This window comes from Ochotona princeps, chromosome 1 (assembly GCF_030435755.1).
Source record: "Ochotona princeps isolate mOchPri1 chromosome 1, mOchPri1.hap1, whole genome shotgun sequence".
NCBI lineage: Eukaryota > Metazoa > Chordata > Mammalia > Lagomorpha > Ochotonidae > Ochotona > Ochotona princeps.
Genome location: NC_080832.1, coordinates 108,818,563 through 108,846,074, shown reverse-complemented (window position 1 = coordinate 108,846,074; position 27,512 = coordinate 108,818,563). Strand labels below are relative to the sequence as shown.

Here is a 27,512-nt window from a genome sequence, read left to right as displayed (position 1 = left end):
CCTGAGAAAGCAGCAGAGGTTGGCCCAAGTTCTTGGACCCTACCCTCTGCTGCTTTCTCAGGGTCCACATAGGAGACCTTGAAGAAGCTCCTGGCCCCTGTGTTCAGACTGGCTTGACTCTGACCATTTGAGGAGTGAACCAGCAGATGGAAGATTTGACTGTCTCTGCTGTGTGTGTGGTATGTTGCGTTTGTGTGTGTATGTGTCTTTCTTTCCTTCCTTCTCTGTAAATTTGCCTTTCCAAGAAAAATAAATCTTTAAAACACACACACACACACACACACACACACACACACACACCTTTACCTTTCAGATATGCCAAGTGAAGAGTCCATGTGTTTGGCTTACTTGTACTGCTTCTGCTGGGAGGTTGTCTCTTGGTCCAGTACCGCCTAGACACATAGGATGCCTCTGGGTATTCTGAGAATTGGCAAGGTATGGAGGGCTGCTGCCCTGGTCCAGCCAAGAAAGTGTCAGCTCAAGATGTCTTTCCCCCAAGATCACTCACAAAGTTGGACTTCCATGTCAGAACAGCACGCCTGCTTGTGGGCCTCAGCACCTACTGTGGCACTCCTGCCATCCAACACTGGAGAATAAACCAAAGCACTGCTGGGTGCACATCCCAAGTGTCTCCCTCTGGATCTGAAGACTGAGTTTCTTCTCATGGGCTTGTTCAAGTTCATTTCTGCCAAAAACAATAATGAAGACTAAAACACAAAATCAGTGTTTCTCTTTCTGATGAGACACTTGTATTATCTCCACAGTTTACTCTTGTTAGGGACATAGGGACCAGGACTCTCTGAGACAAGGACCATCCCACTCACCAGGACTCTCTGAGATAAGGACTATCCCACTCAAGCAGTGGGAGGAGAGTGTCTCATTCAGCTGCTAGCCAGTGGGCCGGGCACGTGAATCGTTCACATTGGCTCACATCCTGAGATAAGCAGGACGGGCAATCAGGGCACACTTGGAAGTGAGTCACTAGCTGATGATGGGCTTGAACGTCTGTCATCTGAGGAAGAGGTGATACCTCTGGCGATGTGATCATGGTCTTCGCACATTTGAAAACTCGTGAGTCATGCAGACTGCCCTTTGTGGATTCTCAGACAAAGTGGGGGATAATCTCTGGGTAGAAGTGTTTAGAAGGATTCAGGCACTGGCTGGTACGTAGAAGCCTTTTGGAATCTGAATATGTTATTCTAATGATACCCTGTGGGCTTTGGAGAAGTCAAGTTGAAAAGCAGCAGTATCATCTCAGAAGTTGTACATCTTGCTTGTGACAGTCCATCTGATGTTCTATGCTGTTCCGGTTGGATTTCTTTCTTTTAGGTTCCTTGGTGGATGATGAGTCTCTGATTGGTGTCCTCCGAACCACCAAGCAGACAGCAGCTGAAGTAAGCGAAAAGCTCCATGTGGCGGCAGAAACGGAGATCAAGATCAACATGGCTCAGGAGGAGTTCCGGCCGGCAGCCACCCGCGGGAGCATCCTCTACTTTCTCATCACTGAAATGAGCATGGTCAACATCATGTACCAGACATCACTGGCCCAGTTCTTGAAGTTGTTTGACCAGTCCATGGCCAGGCAAGTCCTCATGGTCTCTATCCCAGCCAACTCACAGCAGTAACTTAGAATGTTTGTGTGTGGTGCTAAAGATTTTTTTTTTTTTACTTTTTAAAAAACATATTATAGATCTGAAAAGTCTCCATTGCCTCAGAAGAGAATTACAAATATTATTGAGTATCTGACCTATGAAGTTTTCACATACTCGGTCAGAGGTCTGTATGAAAACCACAAATTCCTATTCGTGCTGCTCATGACCCTGAAGATTGATCTCCAGAGAGGCACAGTCAAGCACAAAGAGTTTCAGGCTCTCATTAAAGGTAAAGGATCTGGGGTTTGGGCATATTGTGCAGAAGGATGTAGCTATGGATGTGATTTCTGATAACTCAGGATTTCAGAGCATTCTCAGAAAATGGGATCAAAATATTAGCTTGATTGGGTGCAAAGAGTGGAAATTTTTTTTCGCATGGCACCTTTTCCATGAACGTTTGCACCAAAATAAATATATCTTTTAATTCCATACATCATAAAATTAATGTATTAATTAGTTGATTAATTAATTAAGCCTACTTCCATATTTATTTAACCTACTTTCATTTTTCTCTGGTTACTTAAGATTTGTGTCTGTGCTAATTCTGTAGATATATAATTTGTTCAGTTAACTGGTTGTTGCCCACCCTTGGGAGAAGGACTGCTCAAGAGAGGAGCGGTGTTCTCAGAGGCGAACTTTCTGAAGAACAGCTGCTTCAGCACAGGATGCGGTGATTCTCCAGGCAGAGACACACATGCACTTTGTATTTGCATCCCAATCATTGCTCAGTTTCCTGTTAAAGGCATGATGAGGGAGACCGAAGTATGGTTGTTTTCACTCCAGCTCAGTTACTCAAGTATGAGTTGAGCACATCCTATGCAAAGCAACCATCTAGTATTGGAGATATAAGGATATACCAGATATTATTTAAAAAGTAATAATGACCTTGTAATGAGGATAAGGAAAATTTTTTAAATCACCCCCCCCCCAAACAAAGCAGAATAACCTAAGCTAAGAATAAAATATTTAGGTTTAAAAGGAGAAAGATATAACATGTGCTTGGTAAATATAAAAAAAAACTTGTTGGAAAATATGCAATTATGAGTTAAACCATGAGTTTAGAGATGATTTGATGTTTGATAAAAATGTCCTAGGGTACTTTCTTGTGCTTTTGATAATTTGTATATAATTTAACGAATTGTTTTCTGGCTGCCTGCATCCTGTATGCAGTCACCCCAAAAAGAAAGTGGCATTTGAGGCAGACCCTGCAGTTGAGGTAGAAATGAGGGAAGCATCCAGTGCTGAAGCAGAACAGCATGGAAGAGCCTGAGTGGAGCAGGTTTACATTCCTGCAAATCATGAGGCTTTGTTCAAATGAATGATGAATACAGAGGGACGATGAAACATAGGGCCGTACAGGTATGCTGGCAACAAACCATAGAGATCCCAGATTCCCATAGAAAGGATTTTTGTGGTCTAGTAAGGAGCAAGAAGCAGTGTAAGGGGGAGGAGGGAGGATTAATTAGTCTTGTCCTTTAGGAAGGTGGGTCTGACATGTATAGGGTGACAAAAAAAAAAAAGAGCTTGTGGGCAGCTCTTTCAATCTTGCCATCCACAGGAAATGCATTCGCATTGCCAACCTTGAGTGAATGCACCAGAATAGGAGGGAAGAAAAGGATAGGGGACACCCTGGAGGTAGAACAGCAACAGACTCGACGGGTACAGGGAGAAATGAGTCTCAGGGTTCTGTTTTTTGCCAAGATTTCTGTTCTGTTTGGCTGAAAGAGGAGTTGGATGGAGAATGCTGGCCTCTGGGGACCTTACTAAACAGTGGGCCTGGTGTTACCACCATAAAACAGTCACAAAATTTCAGTAACATAAACCTAACAAAGGTTTAAAGTGAGTAGGTCATATGTGTATATCATGGTTTCTCAAGAATCTAAACTGTTTACATAACTACTGTCACAGAGAGATGAAGATGTGGCAGATAGTCTGCTGGTTCTTAGAAGTTACCCTTCCAGGGGCCAGCACAATGGCATAGTCAAGTAGCCTCTGCCTGCTTTGCCAACACCCTGTAAGAGCATTGGTTTGTGTTCTGACTGCCTCATTTCTGATTTAGCAATTTGCGTATGACCTGGAAAGCAGTGGAAGATGGCTCAAGTTGTTGGACCTCTGAATCCATGTGAGAGACCGACAAGAGGGCCATAGCTCCTGGCTTTGATTTGGTTACATTCTGGCTATTGTGACAATTTGGGGAGTGAACCAGTAATGAAAGATCTCTCTCTGTCCTTCTGTCTCTGTAAATCTGACTTTCAAATAAAAATATACTAGATTTTTAGAAGCATTATCCCTTGAGTAATACATGTCCCCATTGTTTGTATTTTCTTAGCCAGGGTAAGGTGCACATCCACATTTACCTTCAAAGAGGGCAGGAGATATGGCTGCACCGTGTAACTGGAAAATGGGGAAGTTGAATGTTGGTAGACATGCCTGATGACTATATATACATTTTTCATTTACTATATCAAGTGGACATTTGGAAGGGAGAACCCAAACAATGTGACAGCTACAAAAGTGGGAGATGGAAATGACAACCAGAACCATGGGAAGTAAAAAGATAACTTAAGTATTACCAAATTCAGATGACAAGGTGGTACAATGTGATTCACTTTTTTATCTTCATACCCTATTTATAATAAACAGGCAATCATCTATACCTTTTTATTATTCTTTTTATACTTCAGTTAATTCCTTCTATAGATCCAATTTTGATTTTGTATGAGCTCCAGAATTTTTTCCTTGCCTCTTCATAGCATACGTTGTAGTTTTTTAAATTCAGAGGCAATTGAATATGTCATCTGATTTTTCTCAGGTATCATACACCTGAGAACATTGGTGTCTTAAGGCATGTTAAGGGGGAAAGTAGTATGGTACCAAGAGCCAGGGAGAGGAATAGGTGCTGGCTGATTATGTGATCTCAGTATATGAAGGTGGGAGGCTGTGGGCGACCAGCAAGGAAACAAAGGTACCATTCAGGAGAGAGGAGACAGGTGCAACAGAGGAGGGTCAAAGCATGTGGACCCTGCATCATAGTGACATTTAAATAAAGTTAGCTTGGATTTACCACATTTAGAAGGTGAATTTTACTCGTTTTAGCCATCTTTTAAGCTCTTGCTTGGATTTTGGGTTGCACCTCAGTATTGAGGGACATTAGGCAGTGTGGTGTGAGAACACTGAAGCAGATAAGAATCCGCTAGTAGAAACAAATTGGGGAAACCTTCTTTAAGTATGCTATGGTCTGAATTTTTGTGTTGTCCCAAAGTTTATGCATTGAAATACTAACTGCAAGGTGATAGTATTAGGTAACTAGGCCATGGTTATGGCCATGAGGCATAGCCATTGTGAATGGGATTCACCTTAACCTGCAGTCAGATCCTCAGCAGGCACTGGGTCTGCTGGGTTTTTGCTCTTGGATTTCACAGTTTCTGGCTTTCAAAACTGTCACAGATAATTGTCTGTTGATTTAAAGCTACCCTGTACATAGTCTCTTTTTACCTCAGCCCAAATGGTCTAAAAACCTAAGGAATGTTAAGTGGGATAGGAAACATGCTCTTTACATCTTTCCTTAGCAATAAACCAGCCTTGCTTCCTGAATCCCTTCTGTCAGTGTGGCCACTGGGAAACCTGGTACCTTAGTCTGCGATGGTGGTAGAAGAGAAAGGGGAGTTGGTAGCAGAATAAAGAGGTCCACTGCAAACATCCTCATCTCTTTTCCACTGAGGCTGAGCCTCAGGTGGGTAGAAAAGGAAGCTAGGGAAATATTCAAATAGCAGGTGTCCCTGAATTTAGCCCAATGCCATGTCCACTGAGGAAGCAACATTGAGGAGCTTGTAGAAGATGATGAGTCCACGATTTTTTAAAGTTGGAGTGTGGAAACAGGGAAATACTGAGAGGGCTAAAACTTAGTGGAGAACTTGTGTTCAAATCTAGAAGCTGCAGGGGCCAAAGAACTTTGAAAATGTGCCCAGGTGAGGTGCTGGGCTGTGTGTGTAATTCCCACATCCCTGTAGGTCCAATAGGCTTTGTAGTAGTTATGCAGTACCAAGCACCCACCCCTGTCTGAGACTCATGCAGGTAGGTCTGAGACAGTCTCCCCACCAAAACAGAGCCCCCATCTGCCTCATCTTGCTTAGCAAGCCCAGACACACCAGAGCTATTACTGGAAAGTGTGTAGGTGCTATGAAAGAGGGGTCTATAAGTCAGAGACTACTGAGACATACAAGCACATGGTAGGGAGGGACTCATCAGGAAGACTGGATTTGTTACAGAAGTATCAGGAAGTCTGCACACCTGCGTTGTGATGTGAGCACATTTGTGACCCCATTTCATAAAACCAGAGAGCCAGGGAGGAGCAGATTGTATGGGGCCAGGAGAACCAGTGAGAAGAATCTGGATTTCATTTAGTTGACTGTGGGGAGCCATCAGCTGTTTTATTAACAGGGATGTGGCACGAACAGAGCAGTGCTTCAGGAAGATTAGTTTGGGATTGTGTGACAGGTTGATTGACAAGCACAAATAGCTCAATAGAAAAAAGTCTGTTCTCTAAACTTTCTTTTAAAAAAACTGGTTTATAGTACAGTTTGTTGTAGTTTCCAAATGACTTGCATTTTAACTGAGCCATTTTTAAAAAATAGTGTGATTTGTCTCTGAGGGTTTTTTGTTTGTTTGTTTGGTTTTTTTACCAAGTTGATAAATATGGCTCTTGGATCACAGTTGCTTTTTTTTCCACAGTTACTTTTTAAAGAAATGATTTTGAACTCAATACTTGGGAGTGGGGTAGGGAAGGGAGTTATTTGTCATAGAGGGAGTGTTTGATTTCCCAAGAGTGACAGTTCTAGTGTATCAATTGCCATTTGTGTCCTGCAAGATTTGCAAGGTGACTTTGACTTTCTTCAGCTGAGGATACTGGAACACTTTGAACAGTGAATAGGCCAGCACTGTGGTGTAACAAATTAATCTTCTGCCTGCAACCCTGGCATCCCATATGAGTCCCAGTTCAAATCTTGACTGTTCCATTCACTTGGTTAGGATTCAAGAAGGGTTGCAGGGGACCGGTGCCATAGCATAGTAAGCTAAGCCTCCTCTTGTGGCACCAGCATCCCTTATGGGCACCGGTTCGAATTCTAACTGCTTCACTTGCAGTCCAGCTCTCTGGGAAAGCAGTAGAGGATACTCAAGCTCTTGGCTGCTGCATCTACATAGGAGATGCAGGGGGTCTCCTGGCTCCTGACTATGCAGCTTCAGCTGTTGCAACCAATTGAGGAGTGAGCCAGGGGGTGGAAGATCCCTCTGTCTCTCCTTCTCTCTGTGGTTCTGCCTTTCAAATAAAAATAAATCTAAAAAAAAAAACCAAAAAGGAAATGTGCAGTGAATCCTGGGTCAATCCTGCATTATGGAGCAATTAATACTCCTGTTTTCCCTGCTTTGTTATATTTAAGAAAGGCATTATCTTTGTTTCATCATAGACCGTGGACAAGAAGGATCCTTAGGGGAGGAGTCTGCTCTTGCTCTCCAGGCTGGGCTGTACCTGAGCCCTCTAAAGCAGAGAGAGGAAGAGAGAGAAAGAATGTTAAAATAATCACTAGTGATTGCATAAGTCTTACTGTGGGGCAAGACTGCTGTAAGCTTTTCAGATACATTCATTTTTCAAAAAACATTTATTGGTTTTTTTGAAAGGCAAGGGAGAGAGTGTTTAGGATAGATTTCTTCATCCACGCATCCATTCTCCAAATGCCTACAATAGGTATTAGGTATGTAGGTATCCGAATACCTACGATAGAGTAGGCCAGGCTGAAACAAGGAGCCAAGAACTCCATCCAGGTCTTCCCCTTGGGTGGCAAGGACTCAAGTTGTTGAGCCATCAAATGCTGCTTCCTAGGTGTATTAGGCCACGAGATTGGAGGTAGATTAGCCAAGATCAGTATCTGTGCTCTGATCTGGATGTGGGCATGGCAAGCAGAAAGATTAACCCATAGTGCTGCAACACCAGCACTCATACACATTAATTTATTTAGTCTTCACAGCAACCAAACTGGTAGAGTCTGTGATCACATCTGTTTGACAGAATAGAAAGCTAGGGGAGACATGAGTTCTTCATCCAGGTTGATAGTTAGTGGCAAGGCTAAGTGTTTGAGGGAAATCAGGTGAGTTGAGTGTACAGTATGTTTGGGATCACAGAGGGAGTTTAGATGTTTTCTCTTAGTGTCTCCAAAACTTACAGACATGCTGTGAAGCAGCATGCCTGCTCACTCAAGCCTCTACTACTCATCAGAAAAATACCCACTGCATTTTTGGAAAAATAATAAAGCCATTATCAAAAGCTTGCACAGTGATGTGAAAAAATAATAACAACAAAACCTAAATTTGTCTCCTTATTCAGAGAGGCAACTGGGGAGTTTATGAAGTTAATGGGGGGTGGTCAAAACTCAGCGATGGAACACAATAGGTGCAGACCATATGCCTTATTCAATGAGGCCTTACGTGCCCGGTGTGCTCAAAGATGGCACTGAAATGCCATGGGATGTGTCATTGGGCAGAGTTGGAACTGTAAGGTAGCTGTCTAGCCATTCTGGTCAGGCAAGTTACTGTTCTGGCTGCAGCCCATCATGTCCAGTTTTATTGGGTACCCAAAAGGGTCGGTGCAGCAGACTTTTAGCAAATGCAACTATTATGAGATAACAAGTTACTATGCAACATCCAGGAAAGCGACTGTTGTGGGCTGGTCGTGTGTTAGGCAGCAGAGGGAAGTCTGCTGGTCTACAAGGGGAGAGGAGCCTTGATTGTCCAGTTGCAGTCACACGAAAACATTTCTTTAGGAACGACTAAGAGGAAAAGCAGCAAAGCTAGCTTCTGCACTGGAGAGGTGCCATCCTTCAGGCTGCAGGTGTTTCTCTCTCTGGTGGCTATGTCCGCTGCCAATGAGCCGTCTCTGAGCAGTGACGGGGAGAGGGAGTGGGGGCCGTGAGCAGGACATGGAGCAGAAGGTTCACATGCAGCAGAGATGCTGTGGCCTCCCGCAGCTGCTGACCCCCAAGTCCTCCCTGGGGGAACAGCGAGGCTTCCATGGTAAGACTGCTTCAGCTCACAGGCCTTCTCAGGAAGGCACCAGACAGGGAAGAGCTAAGAGCTGCTGTCCCTCTGGCCTCTGTGGTCTCCCCACGGGCTGAGAGATCAGTGGGAGGATGTCCATGCCAGAAGCACTGTTTTGTATCCATCTGAGTTACGCAACAAGTGGAGCTGGAATTAAAATTCAACATGTGAGAGAGGAAATTTGAAATTGCAAATATAATCATGGATTTTGTTGGGAAACAGTCACATGGGGTGTATGATCTCATGCAGTAATTCCTGTTCTCCACTAGCTTGCCAGTCCCAGGAGAGGAGAGGCTTTGCGTGGCTTTCTCTGCCGTCTGTCTCCCCAGGGCCCCAGACATGACAGATGCTGAGAGGATGCTCACCCAATATTGTTGAAAAGTGATTTGAACACTATTGCCCCCTAAAAATCTCACAGATGTGTTGTATCATTACCAATTATCTCTCTCCTTTTTTTCTCCTTCCTTCTCTTACTTCCTGCCCCATCTACCTGTTTGTCTATCCATGTATATAACCCGTTAACAAAAAATCTTAGATATTAAACTTGGGAAATAACTGAAAAGTGATCATATATATATTATATATAGTATATATATGTGTACATATATTTAAATACCTATTAAATAAATATATTATATATATTTACATATAGCTATAATATATATTTATATAATATAAATATGTTATATACAGTATATGTATTTAAATATATATTAAATGAATATATATATTTAAAATTACACATGGGAAGATCAACCTATTCATTGACAGACAAATTGTAAATTTCAGATTATTAAACCAATAGGGATCCACGCTGTGGTGCAGCAGGTACAGCCGCTGCTGGCATCCTATATGGGTGCCAGTTCATGCACATGGGAGATCTGGGAGTAAACTCCTGGCTGTTGGCTTCAGCCTGCCTCAGCTCTGGGCATTGTAACCATCTGAGGAATATGCCATAAGATGAAGGACTTAACAGATTCTCTTTCTCTGTGACTCCTTAAAATAAATAAATCTTTAAAATAAATAAATAAATAAATAAATAAATAAATAAATAAATAAATGCAATCAATCATAACCATGCGAGAAAAAAAGAGTTTTTTGTAGGACAAAATGATGGAGGGCTGCTGTTGTATTTTATAAGATGGTATAAATCAGTAAATAAAACATGAAGACTTGCAGAAGATGGACCCAAAAAAAGAGAGATAATTATATTTTCTATAATTTGATTATTTTCCAGTTTTCCCATATTTTATGTAATCTAGTTATCTCACATTATTTGAGGAATAAATTTCTGAAGACAGAGTCCAAGCTGGCCCTGATTCATGCTGGCTGCTTTTTCCCCAGGGGGAGCAGCTCTGGATCTGAAGGCCTGCCCCCCGAAACCATTCCGCTGGATCCTCGACATGACGTGGCTGAATCTAGTGGAGCTGAGTAAACTGCCACAATTTGCGGAAATCATGAACCAGGTAATAAAGGGTTGATGAGAGGGAGAGGATGCCCGCCCAGGCCATTGCAATGGGAGCCTCCTGGCAACCTTCCCTTCGTCCCGAGGAGCCAGCACCATGGTGTGGGTTTTGGGTGCTGTGGCTATCTAGGGAGATTCTGGGCAGATGGGCCTCAGAGAGAATCTGCCCTCAGGCCAGGGAGCCATCTTTTCCTGTTGTGTTGTGGGCATGGGTTGTTTGGATGGTGCCTGCTTGAGTTGCTGTCAGATTCACAGCCTGTGGGTGGTTCCCGTTCATTGTAGGTTACATATGTTTTTAAACTTTCGTTTCTGTCTGTGATGGGGCAACTTGTGCAGATTTGAAATTTTTTCAAGATTTACTTATTTACTTGAAAGGAAAAATGTCAGAGAAAATGACCTTTCATCCACTAGTCCATTCCCCAAAATGACCACAAGTCATGGCTAAGTCAAACAAAAGCCAGGAACCTGGAATTCTAACTGGATCTCCCACGTGGCTGGCAGGTGCCCAGGCAGTTAGGATATAATCTATTGCTTCAGGCACATGAGCAGGAATCTGGAATAGAAACAGAGCAGCTGGTATTTGAACTTCTGCTCTGATAGGGCTGCTGGTGTTGCAAGAGACTTAACCTGAGGCAACACAACACCATTCCTAATAAGTATCCTCACATATTGCCAACAGCAAGGGCTGGGCCCGGTCAAAACTAGGAGCCCCAGATTCCATCTGGTTGTCCAGTCAGGATGTCAGGGACCCAAGTACTTGGACCATCATTGCTGCCTCCAAGGTATATTTTTCACAAACTGAAAAGGAAGCAGAGTAACCAGGGTTCGAAGTGTCACTCCAGTATGAGAGATGGGCTTCCCAAGTGACAGCTTAACCTGTTCTACCATGATTTCTCTTCTTTGATGATGAAGTTGGGTGTTGTGAGTTGTTGATTTCACTGCCATGGGAAAACAATGATATAACTCAGAGTTAAGACATTGCAACTGCCTGTCACTGATGTTGCCTATGGTTACTGGTGACTGACAAATGGTGTCACATTGGGTTACAGCTTGCCAGAAGCTTCATGCTGTAATCACAGGTCTTCTAACTAGTGTACTACATTAGCTGTGTCTGCTTAGAGGTGTCTCTGAAGTGCCACCGGTCTGACCTGTCAGTGGGAAGGGAGGGAGGAAGCTGAATACCAATCTGCCAATGAGATGGTGCCAGAGACTGAAGCAAACATAACTTCATAACAGTAACTCCCAAGCTGTTGAATACCTGAAAGAGATTTGTGTTAACACGTGAGGACTAGGAAAAGGAGGGAGAAATGGAAGCGGATAGCATGTGACTGGGAAGTCATTGCATTGCCTGTCACTGATGCGACTCTACTGTGGTCAGTTTGAAGTATCCTGTGGAAGGACCAGTGTTGTGGGAAATAGGGTAAAGCCTAACCTCTTGCCTGCAATGACAGCATCCCATATGAACACTGGTTCAAGTCTTGGCTGCTCCATTTCCAATCCAACTCCCTGCTAATGTGTCTGGAAAAGCAGGGGAAGATGACCCGAGTGCTTGGGACTCTGCCACCCACGTGGGAGAAACCTGGATGAAGTCCCCGACTCCTGGGTTTGATCTGGCTCAGCCCTGGCCAGCATGGCTGTTTCGGGGGGTGAATGAGTAAATGGAATCTCTCTCTCTCTCTCTCTTCTTCACTATTTATCCTTCCTTTCTGTAACTCTGCCTTTCAAATAAATAAATCTTTTTTTTTAAATATCAGCAGGTGGAAGTTCAGTGGTAGGATGAGAAGAATCATCCCTTTTTTCTCCAGCTGCCTTCTTTCTGGTCTTGGGTGAGAAACTGGCCTGCAGGGGGCGCTTGGGAGGCAATGCTCCCATTCAAACACACAGCAGGGCAGGGAAGCTGCAAGCCAGAAGCAGTCTTTGGAAGCAGTCAAGCAGGAAAAGCTACTGTAGACTTCAGGAAAAAGATGGCAGAAGTCCTCCTTCATCTTTAATTCTCAAGGTCAAAGTTGGAGCATCCGTGTTAACCAAGTGACTGTTTTCTTGTGCATTCTATGCTATATCATAATGGTGTGTGACTCCAGAGAGAGTTAAACCTCTCAATAAAAATTGGAGCCAGCCGAGGTGAAAGTTCAATCTGTAGTGTGGCACATGGCATTCAGGAGAAGAGCCTCTGCTCTTGTTGAACACCACTGTGGTTATTTTAAAAAGTGCTTACACCGTGGAACAAGTGGCCTGATTGCTGCCGAGGAGCTGGGATAGGCTCACCAGGCTGTGTGTTTGGTCATTAGTCTTGAGAGCACTTGGGCTGCAGAGAGCACCTTTTAGTGCCTCTAAAAACCTGAGATTCCCCTCTTGTGCTTCTGAAAACAAAAACAAAAAGAAATAAACAAAAATGTAGCTATTTGAGACTAGGACCCAGAGAAACTTCTTCCATTCTTAGATTGAAGGTCTCAAGATAGGGGAGTGTCTGGAAAATAGAAGTTTTGATTCTGCCACCTGTCACTGGTTTTTTAAGAGATCTATTTATTTTTAATTGAAAGGCATATTTTACAGAGGGAGAAAAGGAGAGACAGAGAGGTGTTCCATTCACTGGTTCACTTCTCACCTGGTCGCAATGGACACAGCTAAGCTAATGGGAAGCCAAGAGCCAGAAATTTCTTCCAGGTCTCCCATATGGGTACAGGGACCCAAGCACTGGAGCCATCCTCTGCTGCTTTCCCAGGCCTTTAGTAGGGAGCTGGATCAGAAATAGAAGAGCTGGGACATGAATTTGGCCTGAAAAGGAATATGAACTCTATTGTTCATATAGCTTGAGAAATCATCTGTCCATGCAGAGTGACTCTCTAAGGTTTCCCAAGATCCTCTCCCAAGCCATGCATTGCTGATTGGGTTGTTTTTCTTAGGTATCTCGCAATGAGAAGGGGTGGAAAAACTGGTTTGATCGAGATGCTCCAGAGGAAGAAATTATCCCTGATGGATATAATGACTCACTAGACACCTGCCGCAAACTTTTACTCATCAGGTGAGGCTAGGTATTACCCAGTCCCAGAAGTACCACTCATTGTGCCATTCAGTGACATCTTTTCCCTTGGTGAATTGATTTCAGGGTGCTCGTGTGAATAATGTAAGAAATAAATGCACTTCCAACACAGAAACCAGGGCTGGGAGACACCCTTATGAGTTATTGGGGATCAGTTTGACTTGGCTGCAGCTCCCAAAGGTGTATGTGATGGTTGACTATGTGGAGGACAGGGTTGGGCTGGGCCACAGCACCCTTTGGTTTGCATGAAAAACTGGAGTTGGAGATAGATCTGACCTAGCAATTGCAATTACCAGTGTGGACATAGGCTAATGTGGATGACAGAATCAATTGGACACCGAATCGGTGGGTGCACACACAAGAAATAGGTTTGAGATTACCTCAGATGAGATTTCTTTGAGGTTCCCCCAAGCTGAAGTGCTGAACTCGTAACTCCAATCATGGGGAGAGTGATAGGACCTGTGGTCTGAAAATGGAGTGCATGTGTCAAAACTGGACCTCCTCAGTGGCTTTGATGAAGCAGTGGACAGCATACCCAGCTGCACATAGAGGATATGTCAGAACATTGGAGCCTGCTTAAGACATCTGGTACCATAGCAGAGGAAGGAGAGCAGAGCAAATTGATCAACTATCCCAGTGAAACTGAGATCATCTCAGCTGAGATTTTTTTTTTAAGTCTCCCCAAATGAACTGCTGAACTCAGAGCTCCAACCACGGGGAGAGTGTTGGGACCTGTGATCTGACAGTGAAGTGCATGTGTCTGAGCAGAACCTCCTCAGTTACTGAAGATGGTGCAGTGGACAGCATACCCAGCTGCACATGGAGGATGTGGCAGTCCACTGGAGCCTGCGGAGGACATCTGATACCACAGCAGAGAAAGGAGGGCAGAACAAATTGGTCAACTACCCCAATGAAGCATGACAACAAATATCTGAGCAAATGTAGACTCGGGGGAGGGAGGATTGTGTCAACCAATGGACCTTGGAAGGAGTTGCTCATCCTGGCATCTGTGAGATCAACAGCATTTCAGAACTGTGAAAATCACTTGAGCAGAACCCTTGGGGCATGATCCACATTAAGGATTTGGAATGACGTTGGGTGGCCATTCCCCATACCCAGATGCTTAGGTAGTTGGGAGGGTGGGTGTGGTTTCTCCCCTAGTCTCTCCCTTTTCCCCAGGAAGAAGGAAAAGGAAATGTGGAAACAAAGGTATCACCCATTTCCCCCTGATCCTGGACCTTTCCCACCCTAATCAACCATGTAAACATCGTCAAAAATAAATTTTAAAAAATGAATGCACTTCCAAACTGTGGTTTTGTGGTGACAGTGCTTCAGTTCCTTGATAAACCAAGCAAAATGGTGATGGAGGCAGAGAGTGGCAAAAGAAATAAGAAAGGCTCTTAGTATTCATTCACTTTGCTCATCAGTTACTGTTGGGTGGATCATCTTTTCTTCTTGTTGAATTACTTCTTTTAGTAAATAGGCCTCACAAAAATCACAAGGCAATTAGTTTATAAGCTAAAATTCAATTTCCTTTGAGGAGGAGAGCCAAAAGTTTGGCACTGTTGAGATGCGGAAATGCTATTTTTGTATGAAAATGAAAGCCAAAGTCTGAAATTGATATTAAAGAGGTGCATTCTGAAACATTCTTCTCTTCTCTCACTTTCAGCAGTTTCTCATTTTTTTTCAGAAGCTAACGTGGCTTCTATATTAGGAAACTCTGTGTGTGTGTGTGTGTGTGTGTGTGTGTGTGTGTGTGTGTGTGTGATTGGTAGCTAAAGTGGACAATAGAATAATAGAATTAGGGGAAGATGAATCCACAAAAAGAATAACAAAAGAGGGGTTATTTTGGAGCAGTTTTTTCCCTTTTCTTAATGTCATACACTCACGCTTGCACTTTGAGAGAACATTTCTTCCTGGATATTGGCACTCTCAGGAGTGCTCAGAGTGGCAGCAATGATGACCTCATAGTCTACAGAGGAAAGAGGTCTGCTTGTTTTTATTAGAACAAATGTATCCGTCTCTTTTATCCATCACTTAAAAATTGTTTCTATGTCCCATGAATGGTAAGAATCTGCAGTGCTTTTCTGTGGTCTCATATCAAACGTCAAATGACATTGATTTAATGTGCCTGGGTACTACTATGATGTGCAGGACATGAATGGTGTGACATAAAAGCTGTGTGCAATACATGAAAGACATGACATATCTGCTTGCTGATCAACTTGCTTTTGGTATCCTTGGTGCACTGCTTCTCCCCTGAAGACGGTGGAGCTTCAAAGCTTGCAAGGGAGTGGAGCACAGCTGGCAGAGAATGTGGCTCGTTACCTGATCTGCCTTGCTTTTTGCCAATGCCTGGCACCCAAACCACTTGGTTAAATTTGTGCTCATCCAGGGATGGGAAACCTTGGCACCCCTCATACACAGACTTACATCCAGGACAATCAGCTTCTCGTCATTTTTGTTAGTTACGTGTGAGTTCCTAATGTGCTGAATTTATTTCCACTAAGTTGCATTTATTTTTAGGTCTTGGTGCCCAGATCGTACTGTTTTTCAAGCAAGAAAGTATATTGCAGATTCCTTGGATGAGAAGTACACAGAACCGGTCATCTTAAATCTAGAGAAAACCTGGGAAGAAAGTGACACACGAACACCTCTGATTTGTTTCCTGTCCATGGGATCTGATCCCACCATTCAGATTGATGCCTTGGCCAAGAAACTGAAGCTAGGTATGATGAGTGACCTCAGAAATGTAGTGGAACCTCTGTATTTATTTTGGTCCAGATTTTGCATTTTATAATGTCATAGCTGATTCTTAGAAATATTGTCTGTAAAATGAAGTTAGAAAAAAAGTATTAAACCTCTTTCTCTTTCATCCCTTTCTTACCTGCTAGAGTGAGGAAGGCAATACAGGTGCCCTTATGCAAAGACAAATGCAGCTAGTCTACCATACACCACTGGTTTTGGTTTTTTTGTTTGAAGTTGTAGGCAGATGGCCATCTGCCTGGATAGCAGACTTAACATGAATGAGTCTGTGATATCACCACCTCTTTATAAAATTACAGCAAAACTTCTTCTGTCACAAATTGAAGCATCATTAAACAATCACTACTGTAATGCAGAGGAATTAGAGAATCATCCATTCATGCTTTCCTTCAATAACTGTGTAATAGGAGCAATGTGGTAGGTTCCTGGAGAGCAGAGAAAAACACAGCAGGCTGGGAAACACAGAGATGTAAACATGTAATCAGAGACAAAGTGACAATTGTGGCAATGGAGTTTCCTAGAAGTGGCTTGTCACAGGATTCAGAGATACTCAGATTGCCTGTGGTGCAGAGGAGAGCATCACGCTGTTGGTATCTTGAGGTCAGATCCTAAGAAACAGAAGACAATTTCCCAGGGGAGGCGGCTGGGAGACAGAAGGAAAGCTAAACTTCAGGGGAAGGAGGTAGAGCGAGCAGTTAGGAAGCCATAAGTTTGGACGGCAGGGCTTTAGTCATGAGGACTCAAGGACAGGGAAGCAGAAGTCGTCTTGATAGGACTGAACCATCCTCTAATGGGGGTTGCAAGAAATGTGTCCTCTCTTCATACTCTGCCATTGCAATGTTGGTCTTGCCAGCTGGGATCTTTGCTTCAGAATACTGTAGCACTTGTAGGATTCGTCACTGGGGACTTTAAAAAAGATGATAAAAGTGTTTGGTTATGAATTACTAAGTCTACCCTATGAAACAAAACTTACATTGAATTTATCATAAAGTTAATGTGCACGTGCTATGAAAGTCGATTTGGTTAGGTCCAGGTAGCAAACATGTTTCCCTTTGTGCTGAACTATTACAATGTGGTCATGTGGTCTATGTTCTCTTTGTTCCTATTGGCCCTGCTCTGGTCCTTGTCGCCACATCTTTGTATGTTGTGCACAGATCTGGGTTTAAATAGTTGCTTTCCTCTGTCTGGACAATGATATGCAGTGCAGACAGCCCCCTTATTCTACTAACAGTTGCCATGGTTAAGTCCCCTCATCTGCTTTCAGGGCAGACTGTTCTGCCCTAGGGTTCACCACAGCACACCAGTACCAGTGATGCTTCTCACAGTTTGCACATCTGCCACAGATTATCTTCTTTGTAGGTCTTTGCTGCTACTGTGTCTCACTTCTCTCTCCACATTTGTGACTTCTTTTTCTCTCTTGCCATAAACTGTTCTTCTCCAGTTCTGCATGACAAAACCCAGGGCTTCTGGTGGCTTAACAGCCTCAGCATATTGAGGTCTTCCAGGGAAGCTCCACTTAGTCTCATTATCCCAGAGAAGGCACTCCCTGGCTTAACTTTGATCATACGCTCTATTCTGAGCCAGTCAGTAGACTGTTGCTGTGGAGCAAGCTCATCATAGGATATATAAAGACTTACATCCGGGGCAATCAGCTTGTTGTCCTTTTGTTAATTACATGTGAGTTCTTAATGTGCTGGATTAATTTCCACTATTCTGGGAGGGGAAGTATTTCTTAGAAGATATGTAGTTAGAAAAACAGGGTGCTCCACCAGACTTACAGTTGCACAGTGCCTCAAAATCATGCCATAGTCAAAGACAATGGTCTTTCTCAGCGATCTTTCTTTTCATCCCCTTCCAGTGCTTTGATTGGAAAAACTAACCAGGGTTTTGATGATGATGATGATTTATAAGAAAAAGTGGATTGTGGACATTCTGTGGTGCTGGTCAGGTTTTGCAAGCGAGAAACTCAAAGCAGATAATCAAAGAGGAGAGGGTGGAGAGCAGACAGGTTTAGCAGGAGAGCCCCAGTGGGAGCAGAAGAGGGGAGAAGCTGGAGACCCTAAAAAAGGGTGGGATTGAAAGCGGAATCCAACCCCTGTGTTGTGGCCTATAGGGTTAAGCTGCTACCTGCAACACTAGTATTCCATATGGGTGCTGGATTGTGTCTCAGCTGCTTCACTTCTAATCCAGCTCCCTTCCAATTAAACTGGGAAAGCAGCAGAGGATGGCCCAAATGCTAATGTCCCTGAATGCACCTGGGAGATACAGAGGAAGCTTATGGCTCCTGGCTTCATCTTGGCTCGGCCCTGACCTTTATGGCCATTTGGGAAGTGAATCAGTGAATTAGATCTTTCTCTTTCTCTGGTTCCCCTCCTCTTTATACTCTGTCTTTAAAACAGCTAAATAAATATTTTTTAATAAAAGAGTCCAAAGACCAATTAAAGAAAACATGTAAATGGAAAACCACAAAAATAAAAAAAAACAATGAGACAAATAGATATACCAATATGTATAGATGAAATACTTCAAATGATTAGAGAATGGTATGTAATTACAAAAATACATTGGAAAATCACATGAAGATTACCTAGCTTGTAGAAAATATAAAATTACAAAGTTTTCTCAGTAGGACGCCTGGAATAGACCAGTCATCAGTGTGAGAAAAACTGGGAGTTTTAAAATTATGACCTCAGTGAAAGGTCTTAAAGATCAGCAAAAAGGCTTAATGACTTTGGGGGTTCCATGGAACTTTCCTGAGCTGGTGTCTGCTCTGTTTTGCTTTAGAACAGAAGAAAATCTGTTTTCTTCTTTATTAACATTGGCTATCCTGATATAAAAAATGACCAAGAGAATAACTGCATAAAGAAAGAAACCCACAGATTGATCCTAATTACAATAAAACTGAAAGTACAAACAAGGAGGATTCATTGGGCTGTAGAAAATCAGTACAGAAATTATAATATATGCATATTAGACTATAGGGAACATGAATTATTAAAAGATTTCATACCAACAATAAGTGGAATTACTTTCTTCAAGCTATGTCATTGTTATCTTGATTGATAGTTAAAAGGTATTTCATAAAAATTCAACATTTACATTTGATTTTTAAAAAGTAGCAACAGAAGAATATCTTACGAATGTTCACTTCAGGTATCAACATCATCCTTATTGGTGAACAACTAGAGACATACTCATTAAAATCCAGACTAGGATGAAGGTCTTCACTATTGCCCCTATTATCTAGCATTGCTGTGAAAAATATAGCCAATGTATTGTAAGAATTATAAATAAAAGATAGAACTACTAAAATGGAGGGATCAAAATCATCATGATTCTCAAACAATGTAATTGTTACACTAAAAACACAAATGAATCAGCTGGAGAACAATTAGAGTTAATAGGATGGTTCAGTACAGTGACTAGTTGCAAAATAAATACATAAAAAGATCAATAGCGTTTTCTTATATAATAAAATATAGATGTCCTATTCACTATAGCAATAAAAATAAAGCTGAGAAATAATTTTACAGTTGCCCAGTTGAAGAAAACTATAAAACTTTCAGAGAGACATGAAAGCTAGTTGGAGTAAATGGAGAATTAAACCACAAACCCAGGATAAGGAATCAGTTTTGTAAAAATGTCAATATTTTCTAAATTAATCTATAAATTGAATGCAAGTCCAATTGAAATTCAGGTGGCCTTTTTTCTAATTGGAAAATAGAAGGATCTTAGATCATCTGGAATTATAAATGGACAAAAATAGCCAAAAAAGGAATAAGCAATACCATATTAAAAAAAAAACCTTATCAAAGATGATCATTTAATCAGCATGTAACTGGCTCAAAGCAGATCAATGAAGCAAAATGGAAGCCTTTAAATTACACTATGGGATTAATATCAGTATATAAGAAGATTAATGTTTCAAGTCAGTGAAAGAAAAATGGATTAGTCAACAACATTGAGATGCAGGTTAACCTGAAAGAAAATCTAAGAGTTTACCTCACACTAAACTCAAAACTAACTCGTGGCTTGGTTGAGGTATTAAGTGCTTTAAATTAAGCTATAAAGAAGAAAAAGAAAGTATTGGACTAGCTACATTCTGTTGAATTGCTGATTTTTTACAAAGTCTATGTCAGGACTAAACCTCTCACCGAGAGACAACATTAGATAGTGTGAGTGGATGAAGTTTTAAGACATCTGTGTGTCAAAAGCAGCATAAATAAAATAAAAACACAGAGATTGGCATGCACATTGGTAATTACAGTGTTGCACTTCAGGGGAGACATGTATAGTGCTTTTTTAATGTAAACTGAAATTTTACAGTTTGTATGCTTTGTTCAAGCTCTTCTATGTGTGTGTAAATTCCTCCTGAGAGAACATTAAGAAGTATAGATGAAGATTTCTGTTGAATGCAGTCATATTCTTAATATTGAAAAATCGGAATTATGAAGTTGCTAAAAGGATAGCAGAAGCCTGAGTCAGAGTGCCTCTGCAGGATGGAACATTGTACTGCTAGTAAAAAGTGCTTTCCACGGCCTGGTGCAGTAGCCTAGTGGCTAAATCCTCACTTTGCGTGCACTGGGATCCCATATGGGCACTCGTCTGTATCCCAGCTGCTCCACTTCCCATCCAGCTGCCTGCTTGTGGCCTGGGAAGGCTGTAGAGGACAGCCCAAAAGCCTTGGGACCCTGCACCTAGTGGGAGACACAGAAGAAGCTCCTGCCTCCTGGCTTTGGATTGGCTCAGCTCTGGCCATTGTGACTCCTTGGGGAGTAAACTCGCAGACAGAGGATCTTTCTCTCTATTTCTCCTTTTCTCTCTGTAGATCTGACTTTCCAACAAAAAACAAATAAATCTTTTAAAAATATTATCAGACTTTATTTGCAGGTGACATGATTTTGCATGTAGAAAATCCTAAGAAGTCTATGAGAAATGATTAGATCTAATAAGCCAGCTCAGATTGGAGGATATATTATCAATATTTAAAAATCCACTGTAGTTCTTCTATATACAACCAAAACAATTAAAAATTTTTAAAATAAATTTAACAAAAGAAGTGCAAGAGTTACACTTCGAAAATCACAAAGCACAGTTTAAAAAGTAAGGCCTTAGTAAAGGAAAAGAATTCTCATGTTCATAGGTCACAAGACTTTACACTGGTAGTGTTCTTCTAATTGATCAGTAGATTTTAGGCAATCCTTTTCAATATCCAAGCTGCATATTTTGGTGGAAATTAAAAAACTGAAAACTTGTGGGGAAATGCATGGGACCTAGACTAGCTAAAACAATCTTGAAAAGAATGAATTGAACTGTAGAACTCACATTTCTCAATTTTAAGACTTACTACAGAACTGCAGTAATCAAGGCAATTTGATATAGGTACAAGGACACACACACACACACACACACACACACACACACACACACCTCAATAGAGTAGAATTGAGAGTCTAGAAATAAATCTTAACATGGAGTCAGTTGACTGTTAGCCAGGGTTCTAAGAACATTCAGTGTGGGAAAACATAGTCTTTTCAATAAATGATGCTGGGAAAACTCATATCCTCTTGTAAAAAGAAAGAAGCTTGACCATTATATTACTGTATAAACTAAAATTAACCCCAACTAAAACAGAGACATAAATGTAATAATTGAAACCACAAAATTCTTAATAGCAACTGTAAGAGTAAATCTTTGTGACCTTAGACTAAGCAGTGGTTTTCTAGATATGACACCAAAAGCACAAGCAAAAAAAAAGCATTAGACTTCATCAAGATGCGAAAGTTTCTTGCTTCAGTGGGCACCATTATATGACAACCTACAAAATGGCAGAAAATGTTTGGCATTATTATACATTTGGTAAGGGTTTAGTATCCAGAATCTGCTAAGGATTCTTACAACTCAATAATAAAGCATCAAATAACTCAACTTAAAAATGAACAAAGGATTTGAATACAAATCTGTCCCAGCAAGATGGTGCAGGTTGGTTCTTAGATGTTCACTGTGACTGTCATCCAAAGACCCCTGTGTTAAAGGTTGGACCCCGAAGTCTTATGTTATTGATACTTACAATTAAGAGTAAGGAATTACTCCAATCATGGTGTTTGAATTGGCTTGAGTCCTTAGGTCGCCATGATTAAATCCTGGCGGCTTTATGAAACCATATAATCACAGAGAGATGAGCACACTCCCTGTCTCTTGTCTTGAGATGTTTTGCATCACTTCAGGACTCTGCCAGCAAGAAAGCCATCATTAGTTTCTGACCCAGTAGGGCCTGGTTAATCTTGGACTGTGAGACTTCAGGATCATGAGCCAAACTAAATGGCCTTCCTTATAAAGGTATGTCACCCCAGATAGTTCATTATAGTGATCAAAAGGTGACTATGGCAATATATGGAGAGCCAGTGGGAATATGAAAAGATACTCAGCCTGGTTAGTCATTAGGGAAATAAAAATCGAAGTTATAATGAAATACTACTTCTCTCTCAAGAAGATGACAGTAATCAAAGAGGGACATTAGTAAGTGTTGGTAAAGATGTGGAAAATTAGAACCTTCATTCATTGCTGCTGGGAATATAATGCAACTATTTTGTAAAATAGTCTGTACCAACAATAGTCTGTACCCACAAAAGTTGAAAACATACATCCTTACAAAAATGTGTACATAAATGTTCATTGAAGTGTTATTCATACCAATAAGTATAGAAGAATCCAAAAATATCTATTGAGCAGCAAATAGATAAAAATGTGACATATACATATAATGGACTCAGCCCTCACCCATAAAAAAGTAAAAAGTTGTACCTCAAAGCATATGCTAGCTGAAAGAAGGTGTGTACAAAAGGCCACAAGCTGTATGATTCCATTTACACTCAATATTTAGAATAGAAGCAGGAGGTAAATTGGAATTTGTTAGGAAAGGCTGGGTGGTGCAGAGTGATTGATAATAATAAGAAACATCTTTTTGGGTTGATGATATGATATGGAATTTGATAGAAGTCATGGTTACACAACTCTGTGAATATATTCAAAACAGTTGAATTACACACTCTAAAATGGTGAATTGCAACTACATGAATTCTCTCTCAATTTAAAAGACTTAAGAAAAAAATGTGTTGAGCCCCTACTGAGCATGGTGCAGTGTGTAGGCCCTGCATAAGTCCCTTGTCTAGTGAAATTGACATTCCTTTTTGGTGTAAAAATGAGCAATAATTGACTTTCAAATGCATATATACTATGCCAAGAAAATAACTCAATAGGAAGAAGTAAGGTGGTAAGGGGTAGAGTGATGGGACAGGTGTGCTGTTTAAGTTAGGATGGTCAGGGAAGGCTCTGAGTCAAGGTGAGAGAGACTTGGGATGTAAAGGGAGTGAGCCCATGAAGCTCTCAAGAAAAAGGTAGAGGCCACAGCAATGAGGCTTGCATGTCTGGGCAGTCCAATGTGGCTGGAGAAAAGTGGAATGTATGAGTGGGTCAGGTCTCAGAACAAGGTGAGTCTGATTCTCTGTAGGAGCTGAAGAGCTTCACAGCGGGTCTTTGATGGGACAATCCACATTTGCTCAGTAACCCTTGGTGTACTGCAATTCCTGATCCTCCTAGTGCTCTTCCATAGTCATCTGGCAACCTCTTGTTTTTCCCTATAGCCCCGAGTCCACAATTCATTGCTAAAGTTGCACCTTGCAGACCCGTGCACAGTTACCTGGCTATTAACCACATGATGCCGTTTATGTGGTGTGTCCTAATATACCTCCTTCACCCTTCTAGTTCCTTGTATTCTCTCTCAGTGATTCGCAAAGCCATGCACTGGTTCATGATGTTTTCCTCCTTTCTCTAAAACTCAAGAAAACTCCAGGGTCACAAAGCCTTGCTTCACAGTGATTTTCCAATAACAGTTTCCCAAGAGCGATTCTCAGAATTTTTCAGTCTGGTGCATTCACATAGCAGGGCACAAATGCTGTTCCCTGTCTAGGATGTCTGTTCCTAAATGGCGTGTTCTCCCCTAAATTGTGACACTTGGCCTGAAATAGTCTCCATTTTCTCTTTACATTCAGTTCTAAATGGTGATGTAAGTGGAGTAGCAGCTAAAATCTAGCTCAGACAGCTGAGCTTCCTCGAATACCATCTCAGAAAAATGGACAAGCATGCAAACAAAACCCAAACACACAGACAGAAAATCCTGCATGCCCAATGTCTAATAGGAATAAACAGAAAATTAAGTCTTTACTAAATCTTCTGCTGAATTTAACACAAAGGGAAATCCCCTGCCAAATCAATAGCAAAAACCACATTTGTTCTAAAGAGAAGGGGACTTTTAAAAATTTGTGGGAAAATAGAATTTTTAAAAATAAATTTGTTTTGATGTAAAGAAATTTTTGAAATCCATGCATATAAGAGTTCTTCATGTAGTTCATGGAAAAGGCTATGTTTTCTTAAAGTAGTTTTGAAAAATTGCATGGACTTACATTTTTTGTGCACCAAAACAAGCTTATCCATTTTCTATGAACTTTCATTATACCAATGAAAGTGTTATAACTGTGTCTCCAGTTACAGTCTTGCTCCTTCTTCTCCTTCTCATGATCAAAGAGTATGAAATTCAATAAAAGCCCAACCATGTGCCTTTTGCCTCCTCTCTTTGCCCTCCCACCTTTCCAGGTTGTACCTCCAATTCCCTGGTCTGAGTATTTTTCTGATCACAAGGTCAGGTCTGTTTAAACAGTAAAATATTCTTCTTGGAAGCAACAGAGTGAGGGTGATTATCACCATTGAGAAATTAGTTTTTCATCCCAATCCTATTATATAAAAGTTACATTTGGTCATCATGAACCCTTTCCCCTCTTACAGAATGTAGAACTATCTCAATGGGGCAAGGACAAGAAGTACATGCTCGAAAGCTGATTCAGATGTCAATGCAGCAGGTAGGTACCAAAAGACAACAACTCGTGTGTCCAGCAGGTCTACTGAGGGACAGAACAGCGATGAATGGGCAAAGCATTCTTCCCGAGATCCTCAGTACTTACGTGTGTTTGTAGTCAAGTTCTGATGACCTGCGTCCTAGCAAGCATTTTCATTACTGTTACAGAACTCCTGAGGCAGCTCACTAATAGAGCCCCCCATTTCAGAGCTTCAGGGTCCTAACAGCACGGTGCAGTCTGTGGTAATGACCCAATGGAGTAGGGTGACATGTTGGTGGATAAGGAGCATATAGTGAGCGAGGATGCAAAGAGAGAGAGAGGGAGTAAGAACTATCTTCCAAGGGCATGTTCCCAATGACCTGAGGACCACCTCCTGGGCCCCACTTGCTGAAGACTCCACCACCTAAGGCACCAAGCCTTTACTCTGTCAGTCTTTGGGGATGTAGAACATTTCAATCCACAGCACCTGAGAATTCTAAACTTCAACAAGGTTCCTCTTGATGTCTCCATGGAAAAGACATATATCATTTGCATAGTGTATATGCTCCGTTTTATTTTCAGTTTTTAAATTATAATTTAGAAGACACATCTTCTGGTTTGTAAAGATGCCATTCTAGCTGTTGTGAAGTTTCGTGATCAGTCTTAATAGATAGTACTTAAGAAGTGACAGACTAAAACAGTTAAGTTTCAATTTTTGGTTAAAGGTGGGTTTTCATTTTTGTTAATGGATACTTCCAGGCCAATCAGAACTATTTGAGGACGTTATGTTTAAATATTGATAGTGGTTTTTATTGAAAATTGTAAGCTGAGTGGAACATTGGGGAAATATTTTCCATCACACCTAGTAAATACACAGGACATTAATTTTATAGAAATGCTCTGTATGGCCATTCCAGCTGTAAGAAGAAATTACACCATTAATAAAAATAAAATAAGATCTTGGTTTATTTTTAAGCTTTTGATCTTATAATGTCCAAAGCAACTTTGGTGTGGCATTTCCCTGGGAATTAATGATCAGAGAGGGTTAATGGGCTAAAACTCTGCTTGGGTCATCAAATTTTCAAGCTAGTCATTAATTCTCAAAAGCCCTAAGCCTTAGTCTTTATTGCTTAATTAAATTCAATAATATATTATATTTAATTTATAGATATCAAAGCAATTATATATAATTATTTTTTACTTGGATCAAATGTTTCACTCTATTGAGTAGTTTGGCACTTTAGTACTTAAATGATTTTTTTTATTTCAATGAGTGATAAACTTTTGAATTGAAATACTGCATTCACTCTAACCCTTTCTGGGATACTAATTTTTATAGTTTTCATGTTCTGTTTCTCAAGGTGGGAGAAATAATAATAATAATAGCATTATCGGGGGCGGAGGGGGAAGAACAGGTGCAACCACATTGCCACCTGGAGGAGGACTAGATTTAGGACAAAGCTGATATTGTGGGATTCAGAGTAAGGAACCAGAGGCAGGTCTTAAGTCTTCCCTTGGGATGCCAGCATCCCATATTTTAGTGTTTGGGATCAAGCACCACCTCTGTTTCTGACCCAACTTGATGCTAACGCACATCCTGGGAGGTGGGTGGAAACAGCTGCAGTACTGGGGTCCCTGCCACCAATGTGGGAGTACCAGAGGGAGTTTCTAACTTCCAGCTTCAGCCTGCCCTTCACTCTGACCATTGAGAAAGAAGATTTTTCTGTTTCTGTTTTTGTTCTTTTCAAACACATGTTAGGGAATTTTACAGTGAGCCATTTCTAAGGATGGACTATAAGCAGGCAGGCGGAGCCAGGAACATGGTCTGTGTCTGCAAGGGATAGAGTGGACAGAGAGGAGACCACCGTGCACGACCCTAAAGGAGATGCCTGGGGAACCAGAAAGCGACAAGTCTGTGTCAATAGGATGTGATCTCACACTGAATCCCATTCTCCTCTGGACACCATGGTTTCACATGGCAATGCATCCCCTTTGCTGATGAGAGTTGTGTTTCTCTTGCGTTGACATTGTGCCTTAGCATTTATTTATTGTACAACACATTTTCTAGCTCGCTATATCTGACTAGTTTCTAACAGGGTATAAATGTGTTTTCTGATTCAGAAACTGTGTCTTGAGCAGTGGGGGCTCTGTGACATTAGTAAAGTTACTTCTATGAAATGATTGTTTAGATAGTACTTAACAAATCTCGTGACTTCAGGAATGTGTGGTGAGTGTGATGTCCAAGAAGCTTGAGTGTTACGGTAGCAGATCTCCCCGAGTGCATTGCTGCCAATTCTCCTGACAGAATGTCTCTTCCTTTTTCACTACGTGTCACTGTTAATCAGTGTTCTTGATTTGGGATGAGTCAGTTCCAATTCACCTTAGGCAGATGAACTTAAGTTATCATTCCCGCCATTAGATGGTGCACATACTGTACTTACTTGAGTTAGCTTCAGATTTCTATTTCTGTTCCTTTCTGAGCCGAAGGTGGCAGAATACAGTCATTTTGAGCTCATTCGATTCCAAGTAACCAGCTTGTACAGTAACAGAGGTAAGGATTGTATTGACATTTAACAGTTTTAAACATAATGTGCTCAAAATAGTATTCA

General features: G+C 41.4%; 1 protein-coding gene across 1 annotated transcript in view; it reads left to right on the top strand.

The window, feature by feature from the left end:
* DNAH8 (dynein axonemal heavy chain 8) overlaps positions 1-27,512 on the top strand; it is a 324,409-nt gene that overhangs the window by 239,003 nt on the left and 57,894 nt on the right. The window contains exons 80-85 of the mRNA XM_058663714.1: positions 1,330-1,582; positions 1,691-1,881; positions 10,086-10,207; positions 13,110-13,228; positions 15,773-15,975; positions 24,854-24,927. Of these exons, the coding sequence (XP_058519697.1) occupies positions 1,330-1,582; positions 1,691-1,881; positions 10,086-10,207; positions 13,110-13,228; positions 15,773-15,975; positions 24,854-24,927 (962 nt within the window). The remainder of the gene's footprint in view (positions 1-1,329; positions 1,583-1,690; positions 1,882-10,085; positions 10,208-13,109; positions 13,229-15,772; positions 15,976-24,853; positions 24,928-27,512) is intronic.